The sequence below is a fragment of the Aulonocara stuartgranti genome (assembly GCF_965226115.1).
Source record: "Aulonocara stuartgranti genome assembly, chromosome: 4".
Classification (NCBI taxonomy): domain Eukaryota; kingdom Metazoa; phylum Chordata; class Actinopteri; order Cichliformes; family Cichlidae; genus Aulonocara; species Aulonocara stuartgranti.
In genome coordinates, this window is record NC_138942.1 from 37,619,626 (window position 1) to 37,629,868 (window position 10,243).

At 40.3% G+C, this 10,243-nt stretch overlaps 1 protein-coding gene and 1 long non-coding RNA gene across 2 annotated transcripts in view; one reads left to right on the forward strand and one right to left on the reverse strand.

Annotated features, from left to right (window-relative positions):
- The window catches only part of LOC309704923 (uncharacterized protein), a 535,689-nt gene that overhangs the window by 519,577 nt on the left and 5,869 nt on the right, over window positions 1-10,243 (forward strand). Inside the window, exon 15 of the mRNA XM_082530433.1 lies at window positions 4,915-5,088. Within this exon, the coding sequence (XP_082386559.1) occupies window positions 4,915-5,088 (174 nt within the window). The remainder of the gene's footprint in view (window positions 1-4,914; window positions 5,089-10,243) is intronic.
- LOC309705063 overlaps window positions 1-10,243 on the reverse strand; it is a 270,569-nt gene that overhangs the window by 45,087 nt on the left and 215,239 nt on the right. The gene's annotated exons all lie outside the window — the stretch shown is intronic.

Below are 10,243 nucleotides of genomic sequence, written 5' to 3' on the forward strand. Positions count from 1 at the left end.
GTGCTGCTGTTGTTCAGCCGCTGGTTTCCTCTTTCTGGTGCAAAGTGGGCCAAAAACAAACTAGAGACACGGACTCGCGACAGAAAAGCCGATCAGCTGATCATTAAGCAGTTTCATGATTGAAGTAGCAGCAAGAAGAGGCAGTCGTTTGTTAAGCTTAACGCAGGAATGCTTTACAAACATTCAGAGATGGACTTACACACTTGCTTTACTTCTCTCGGGGATAACTTTGTCGGAGATGAAATGCCGGGTTGCTAGCGAAGCTCCAAATGTTATCCAGACCACCGACAGGTCCTGCATGCCACAGCCGCTCTATCACGTGATGCATACTGCTCCGACGTGCTAACGTTCTGAGGTGAGTTACGGCGTGTTGCAAGTTTTGTGAGGTGCTTTCGTGATATTTAATGGATCGGATTACATTTTTTATTTTTCTCCGATATCCGATCCAGTAATTTAGGTCAGTATCGGACCGATACCGATACGTAATATCGGATCGGTCCATCTCTAATAGTTACTAGTTACTTCTTGGTAACTACTAACTATAATTACTTGTTCAAAGTCACTTGCCCAACACTGATCCCAAACCATCTCCACTGGGTTTAGGTCAGGTGACTGTATCCTCACTACAGACCGAATAAATCACCTGAATTTGGAAGTCTGCCTCCGTGTTCTTTAACCGGAGCACACCCACCGTACCTGGCCACTCTAAATCAGCTAAACTCCTGGAGACAACACTTTGTCCATTTTATTTAGACACAGCGGCACCTCTGAAGCAAAGTGTTGTCCATTCTTCAAATTTCTATCCCTGGATAAATGAAAATACTCAAAATTTCAAGAGATATTCTGTCAAGTTAGAACGTTTATGGAAGGCTTCCAAGCTTGAGGTTCATCGAGTACATCTCAAGGAATCAATATCCTCACTTAACAACATGATAAAAAAGCTGGAACTGAATAGTTTTCAAATCTAATGGCTTCAGAAAAGAACCAAAGTATTGTTTGATACAATTATGAAAATTGTCTCTCCTGATATTCCTCGTGTACCAGTCTATACTAAATCTGATTGTAATGAATCATTGAACGAACGTGGAAAAAACAGTTGCAGAACAACTTAACGACTTTCTGGAGAAAAACAGTGTTCTGGACATTTTCCAGTCTGGTTTCTGTAAACTGTCCTCCACTGAGATGGCTTAACTTAAAGTGTGTGGTGACATTCTGATGGCAGCAGACTCTGGAGAGTGCACTGAGTTGGATGTCTCCTCTGCTTTTGATACTGTTGATCACAGCATCATGATAAATAGGCTGAAGGACTTGTTCAGGATTACTGGTGTTGCTTTAAAATGGTTTGTCGTATCTACTGTATCTGAGAGATCTTTGACTGTCTGTATGAATCATGTGTTGTCTGAAACATCCGTTCTGCCTTCTGGGGTACCTCAAGGATCTGTTTTAGGCCCGATTCTCTTTTTGGTTTATATACGTCCTCTAGGCCACAGGTGACAAACGCCAGGCCTCGAGGGCTGGTGTCCTGCAGTTTTTAGATGTTTCCTTGATCCATCACATCTGATTTAAATGGTTAAATTCCTCCTCAACACGTCCTGAGGTTCTCCAGAGGCCTGGTAATGAATTTGATTCAGGTGTGCTGACCCAGGGTTAGACCTAAAACCTGCAGGACACCGGCCCTCGAGGCCTGGAGTTCCCCACCCCTGCTCTAGGCCAAATTATCAGATATTACAATAATATTTCTTATCATCTCTACGCTGATGACATTCAGACATTAAGTTATACTGTTCTTTCAAAGATTCTCAGTTTGATACATTTTCTTGTTTAAATAATTGTCTTTCAGGAATCAAATAATTGTGAAACTTCAACTTTCTCCAGTTTAATACGGATAAAACAGAAACTTTGATCATTGCTCCTGATCACATGTCTTCAGAAATTAGGCAGCAGATCAGTTTTTAGGTCCTTCCATTAAATCGAGTCTCAGAAACTTAGGTGTTATTTTCGACAGTTCAATGTTGCTTGAGAAACTCTCTAAACAACTGTTTCAAAACTGTTTTTATCATCCAAGAAACATTTCTAAACTCAGACTGGTGTCAAAGGCAGAACTTGAGATGATTCTTCATGCTTTTATCTCTACTCACTTGGAGTATTGTAATGGTCTTTTTACTTGTCTCAACAAATCAGCTCTGGAGCTTCACACTGTACAGAATGCTGCGGCGAGACTTTTAACTGGCACAAACAAGAGGTCACACATTACTCCAGTTTTGGCTTCTCTTCATTGGTTGCCACTAAATTTTAGGGTTCATTTTAACATTATACTCATAACTTTTAGAGCTGTACATGGTGAAGCTCCTCAGTGCATCTCTGACCTGTTGAAACCTCATGCTTCATACCGAGCACTTAGGTCTTTAGGTCAGAGGTCACTATTGGTCCCACAGACTCGGTTCAACACACGTGGGGATCGAGCTTTTCAGGCACCGAGGCTGTGGAACTCCCTGCTGTTATCTTTATGCTGTCTAGACTCCACTGACTCTTTGAAAAAGCAGATGAAGACATTTCTATACAAACGAGATTATGTGCTATATAAATATATTCTACTTACTTACTTGAATAATAGTTCATTTATGAATATTTTTTTATTAAAATATTTATTTTCTTTACTTTATCACCCAATTAAATTATAATTCTGTAAATAAGGGTGATAGTGTGGCCTGTGTAGGTTGTCTTCAGGTTCTCTGCTTCCTCCCACAGTCCAAAAACATGCATGCTGGGTTAACTGGAGTGATTGTGAGCATAAATGCATAAGTGTTTACCTGGCTACATCACCGTGGTTACTGATGCTGAACCTATAACCTGGTCTGGATCAGGTTATATTCAGAGTGTGTGTTTTAAAATTGACTGAAGTGCCTCGTTTTCACTGAGCCTTTCATTTACAGAAAGCTTTAAGTGTGATATAGATTCAGTCATATCTGACTAATGTCAGTGAGTGAGGACGAGCTGTAAAGTCACATTTCTGCTAATTAGCACACCAGCTAACTAGCACACCGGCTATCTAGCAAACCAGCTAAGTAGCAGACCAGCTAACTAGCGAACCGGCTAACTAGCACACTGGCTAACTAGTACACCAGCCGACTAGCGAACCGGCTAACTAGCATACCAGCTAACTAGCACACCAGCTGACTAGCGAACCGGCTAAATAGCACACCGGCTAACTAGCACACCAGCTAACTAGCAGACCAGCTAACTGCAGCCACAGGCTGAAGGACGATTAAATGTAGTGGAGATATCAGGGATTACACTGGTGTGTCCGATTCACTCTTTAGCACTCCAGTCACTCTGGTGTGTCAGCCAGAGCACCACTGAAGGCCCAGCGTGTGGAATAAGGAGCTTAAGGTTTGGTTTGAGGCACTTTATTCTTTCACTGATTGATTCTTGTGGCTGTGATCACGTGTGTGGTTTCTTACAAAAAGGAAGTACACAATACAAATACATGACAAATAAGATGAATAGATAAGATACATATCCAGTTATATGCATACGTCAGTATAGCTAACATGAACATATATAAGGTCAAAGATCACAGTACTATAATGCAGTAATGTTAAACACAAAGGTGTATATCTACATAAATCTATCCTATCAGTGATCAGAGTACTGTAGTATACTTCTACTACTTACACTATACAAACTAAACTGCATTAGTGTGACTTTAAGTTACCATCAGTACAGACGAACTGATGGTAGTTGGACAAAATAAAGGCTTTGCAATTATTGTGAAGGGCTTCCGGTTAAAGTAAGATCAGCTGATTACCTCATAACAAATTGTTTGCTATAGAATGCAGCTCCCAGTCTTCATTAATATCATGTACTATAACTCCCAGGTCTACAGAGAGACCAACAGCTGGTGCACGTTGTAACGCTGTGGCTGTCGTAGTCTCTCCTTTTTCTACAGCTCATGTGTTCTTCTTGTGATGGTGCGTCTTGAGGGAGGCTCATACATGCGGTCATTTGTTGATCCTAAGAACGTTCCTCAGACCGACTTCTTCAACAACACTAATTGGCCTGAAGTTTGTAGCTACTCACTTCACTGTGGCGTCTGTTAGCTTGTCTTTCTTTGGTTTATCTTGACTCCTCCCACTAGCTGAATCTACGTAGTCTGCCCAAGCCTCCCACCTCTGTTTGTTTGGGTGGTTTGTTTGCTGCCATCAACAGCGTGTAATGCATTTAAATGATACTTCAGACTTGAAGTACTCCGACGATAAAAAACTCAACTTTGCTTAAAAATAACTTTAGTTGTATCAACACTGCCCTCTGGAATAATTAGACTTTGGTGACAAACTGATGTGATCTCCATGTTTCCTTTGTTGGACTGTGGGCGAGTGTCAGAACTGAATGTACTGAGTAACATGTGGAGTTTAAATATGTGTCAGTTCCAGTTTTAGAGCTCTAAAGTGCAGCTATCATGTTAGGAATATGTTAGGAATAGACAGGAACACTGAGCACACTGAGGTCAAATCTTTATTTATCCAGTTCATCTGTAGGCTGAGCTCAGTCCATCCATTTAGTGAAATGATGTTTAAAGGTCTCCTTGTTCTGTGAGCGTGCACAGATCCTGAAGCAGAAAGCCTGGGTTAACAGAGAAATGATCATCACTGTGATGATGCTCACCATCTCTGACTGGGATTTGAGGTTTTGTCAAAGCAGCAAAGAAAGCCTGGCTATGTTGGACTGGGTGTGGAAGCAGCTCCCAGTTTGAGTTCAGGAGACAGACACCCTCTCTACTTTGACGATCAGCTTCAAACTTTCCTTTTTGATAAAACTTATAGTTAGAGCTGGATCAGGTGACCCTGAACCATCACTTAGTTATGCTGCTATAGAGATGGATAACAGATGGATTGTTGTTTTGTGTGTCTGCAGTCTGTCAGGCTGTCTGATCACAGAGGAAGGCTGTACTTCTCTGGCCTCAGCTCTGACCTCCAACCCCTCCCATCTGAGAGAGCTGGACCTGAGCTACAATCATCCAGGTGACTCAGGAATGAAGCTTCTGTCGGCTGGACTGAAGGATCCAGGCTGGAGACTGGACACTCTCAGGTATGGAGAGAATGTCTGATATAGGAGGAAGAGCTGGAATCATTTCCTGTGTCTTTCACTCACTTCCTGTTTGTTTCCTGCAGATGAGACATGAACAATCACACATGCAGGAATATTTTCAGGGACAGACACACTAGTCTAGCTGGATAGTACATGGATATTTATGTAGGGGGTCTTCAAGGAGTCTGTTTGCAGGAACATTAATGATAACTGATAAGTCATGTTGAGAGTTTCATTAAAAGTAGACTTACAGTTAGGTAATATTTGGACAGAGACAACATTTTGTAACTTTAGATACAAGCATCAGCCATGTGTGTGTTTCCCATGCTGTATGTCCACAGTCACAGTGACAGTCAGTGACACTGACAGAAGGATGAAACAAGGCTGTGAATCATTTCAGTCTGTGTGTGTGACAAAGAGGCAGACAGGAGCAGCTAACATTTGGAAATGGAAGCTTACTGGAAACACTACATTCACGGCTGAATTCACAATAGATTTGTTCTCAAGTGCACATTTAGCAGCTAATGCTAATACTGTTTTCCCTTTGCTTTCTACAGCAGCTATTGCTAAGTAGGCCACTTTGCTCCGCTAAGGATTTGTGTGACCATGATGGAGACTCTGATAAGCTAATGCTGCTAAGCTAATGCTGTTTACGGGCCCTGTTAGAATCAATATTTCATTCTCATTCTGTTGTTTGAGAACAATATTAACGTTTCACATCATTATAACACAAGAGAAAAGGGTATTGGCATTAGCTACTAGTGCTTATTCACCTCAAATTACCTTTAGCTGCTAATGGCAGCCTACTTAGCATTAACTCCTCACTAATATAATGCTAATTTACATCAAATTAGCATTAACTGCTCATATTGTTATAAGGAAAGAGAAAACGGTATTAGCATTTGCTGCTAATAATTATTCACCCCTAATTAGAATAAGCCGCTAAAAGCAGCCAACTTAGCATTAATTCCTCACTTTGTTGTTACCCAACGGAAAAGAGTATTAGTATTAGCTACTATCATTTTTAATAAGTAAGAGAAAACAGTATTAGCAGTAGCGCATAATGCTAATTCACGTCAACGTAGTATTAGTTAATAATGGCAGCCTACTTAGCATTAACTGCTCACTAATATAATGCTAATTCGCATCAAATTAGAATTAGCTGCTCAAGTTGTTATAAGGAAAAAGAGAAAACGGTATTAGTATTAGCTGCTAATAATTATTCACCCCTAATTAGAGTTAGCCCCTAATGGCAGTCTACTTAGCATTAACTCCTGACATTGTTATAATGCAGGGGAAAAGAGTTACCATTATCGGATAATGCTAATTCTCATCAAATTAGCATTAGTTAATAGACTTCATATCATTAGCTGCTGTCATTCTTACAAAGCAAACAATATGAGCATTAGCTGTTAATCCTTTTTCATCTAAAATTAGAATTAGCCACTAATGGCGTATTGTTAAAAAGTAAGAAAAAACATTGTTAGCATAAGCGGATAATGCTAATTCATCTCAAATTAGTATTAGCTAATAATGGCACCTGCTTAGCATTAGCTGGTCACATTGTTATAAGGCAAGAAAATATGGTATTAGCATTAGCTGCCAATTTCTATTTACCTAAAATTAGCATTAGCCACTAATGGTAGCCTATAGCAAAAACTTCTTAATGCTAAATGAAGTTAATTAATGCTAAGTAGGTTTAACTGAAATTAAAGTAGTGTTAGCATTAGCTGCTGATATTGTTAAAAGGTAAGATAAAACATTGCTAGCAGCAGCGGATAATGCTAACACACATAATAATTAGCATTACCTAATAATGGCAGCCTTCTTAGCATTAGCTGCTCATATTGTTATAATGCAAGGGAAAAGAGTTGGCAAAAACAGTGTTAGCATTAGTGGATAATGCTAATTCACCTAAATTAGCATTAGCTAATAATGGCTACGTACTTAGCATTACCTACTAATATTGATATAAAGCAAGAAAATATGGTATTAGCATTAGCTTCTAATGCTTTCTCATCTAAAATTAGAATTAGCCACTAATGGCATCCTATTTAGCATTAACTCTTCACATCGCAAGGGAAAAATTAGAATTCAATAAAAAAAAAAAGTGTTCACATTAGCTACTTGTATTGTTAAAAAGTAAGAAAAAACATTGTTAGCATAAGGGGATAATGCTAATTCACCTCAAATTAGTATTAGCTAATAACGGCAACCTACATAGCATTAGCTGGTCACATTGTTATAAAGCAAGAAAATATGGTATTAGCATTATCTGCCAATTCCTAGTCACCTAAAATTAGCATTACCTGCTAATGGCAGTCTACTTAGCATTAACTCCTCACTAATGTGATGCTAATTCACATTAAATTAGCTTTAGCATTAGCTGCTAGCATCAGCCTACCTAGCACTAGCTGCTCACATTGTTAAAAGGGAAGAGAATACGATATTAGCATTAGCTGGTAATATTTATTCACCCCTAATTAGAATTAGCCACTAATGGCAGCATACTTAGCGTTAACTCCTCACATCGTTGTAATGCAAATGAGGCTAACTTGCATTAAATTAGACTGCTGTTATTAGCTAATGCTATTTAGCAGTAGCTGCTCACATTGTTATAAAGCAAAGGAAAACGATATGAGCATTAGGTTCTAATGCGTATTTGCCTTAAATTAGACGTAGGTGCTAATGGCAGCCTACTTAGCATTAGCAGCTCAGATGTTATAATGCTAGGAAAAAGAGTGTTAGCATTAGCCGTTCACATTGTTATAAAGTTAAGGGAAATAGTGTTAGCATTAGCTACTCACATTTTTAAAAAAAGTAAGTGTTAGCATTAGTGCATAATGCTAATTCATGTCAAATTAGCATTAGTTAATAACGGCAGCCTATTTAGCATTAGCAGATAATGTTGACCTTGGCCCACTGGAAAAGTTAAGAACTAAAGATTTAGGAGTGTTTCTCGATAGCTCTTTCTCGTTTGAGAAACAAATGAATTCTGTTATTAAAACCAGCTGTAAGGTTTATATTGTTGATTGTCATTTATGCTTAGAAATATTTACTCATATATGCTTAGAGTTGTATAATCGATTGCATAATGATAGAGGTTTGATCCTGAGTAGTCTGTAAAGACTCTGTGTGCCTTCCAGAGTGCTCTGGCATGCACACACCACTTGGGGCCATGAGAGAGGTCGTACCCTCTCTTACTGATTTATGGTGTAGGACAGGGGTCTCAAACTCAATTTAGCTGGGGGCCGCTGCAGGCAGAGTCTGGGTGAGGCTGGGCCGCATTAGGTTTTCCACAGGAAAGGCATGGTTAAAAAATTCCAATCTTCTCAAATCTCTTTATTTTTATTTTTTAACACAAAATATGAAAAATAAATAAACAAATTAAGAATTAATAAGAAAATAAATCAATCTGTAATACATAAATAAAACAATAATAAGATATTTTTAGTCAGTGAACTTGTGTGTTTCTTTCAGTCTTCTATATCTGCTGTATTTAGATTGAAATGTCTGTATTAACAGTTCTATAACCTTCTTCTGAACATGAATGGAACACTGTAGAAAATGAACTGTTCTTCTGAACATGGCTTCTCTTGCCTACTCCTTGCTGCTAGAGACCTGGCAGCGTTTCCTCTCGCATAGCCGAGCCAGATTTGGCCTGAGGGAGGAAGCAGTTGCGGCCCTCAGTATGTCTTGAAGATGATCATCCGTAAGTCTGGACCTGTACTTGGACTTATTGAAGTTCAAAATGGAGAAGAGCTTTTGGCACAAGTATGTGCTACCAAAAAGGCACATGGTCCGCTTGAACATTCGGGAAAGCCGAGGGAAACTAGGGCTCAATTCTCTCAAAAATTGTCCAAGCTTGTCTGCTTTTCCACTCACCTCCCTGAACTTTGCTTTGAGTTCAGAGTTGCACTGCAGCTCAATGAGCTCCATTTGAAGCACAGAAGGGGCATCTTGCACATCAAAGGAGAAGGGGTCCGCAAAAATGTGAAAGGTGGCTCTGTGTGTCTTGAAGTCAGCAAATCTGTGATCAAATTCCTCCTGTAGCCTCAAAATGACATCAACATACTCGTCAGCACTGAATGGTGTGCCTGCATCCACGAGTGCCTTGCATGCTGGGAAATGGCAAAGGTTTGTCTGAGAGAGCTGAGCTTTCCAGAGCGCCAGTTTTGTGGAGAATGCTCTCACGTTGTCATAGGCAGCACTGACAAGTTGCCCCTGGCCTTGTAACGTCTTGTTCAGTACATTAAGCTCATGTGTCATATCAACAAGAAAAGCTGAGTCCATGAGCCATTTGGGATCAGTTAGCACAGGAACACTAACTCCATCCTTCTCCATGAAGGCTTCACTTCTGCTCTCAACTCAAAAAGTCTCTTTAATACATTTCCCCTGCTGAGCCAACGTACCTCAGTGAAGTCGAGCACATCCCCATATTCTGACTCCATTTCCTCTAAAAAAGCACAGAACCTTCGGTGCTTTAAGCCCCTGGATCTGATTTGGTTGATGCATTTCACAACAATAGACATCACATTGTCAAACTTCAGGCATTTGCTGCAAAGGACCTGCTGATGGATGATGCAGTGCAGAGCAATGGCCTCCTCCACGCCTTCCTCTTCCAGTTTGTTTTGTGCCACCAGTCCATGTTTCCTCCCTGTCATTGATGGCGCTCCATCTGTTGTTATTCCAACAAACCTCTTCCATGGCAAACCAACATTCTCAATGGCATCACACAGCTTGTAAATATCTGCTGAGCGGTGGTCTGGCCATGCATTGGAATTACTGTGAGCAGCTCCTCCATCACTTCAAAACTGTCATCAACACCACGGACATACATTGGGAGCTGGGCAGTGTCGGTGATGTCTGTGGTCTCATCAAGAGCGACTGAGTATACACTGAAACATTTGGCTTTCTCACACAGTTGGTCATAAATGTCACTTGACAGGTCAGAAATGCGATCTGCTGCGGTGTTGGCAGAAAGGCTGATGTTGCTAAACTGACCTTTCTTTCCCGGACAGACTATATTTGCAGCCTGCAATATGCACTTTTAGACAAATGCACCTTCTGTGAATGGCTTCCCTGCTTTAGCAATCATCTCACTAACCACGTGGCTCCGACTGCTGCATTATTCTCTTTGGTTGCTTTCTTGGAG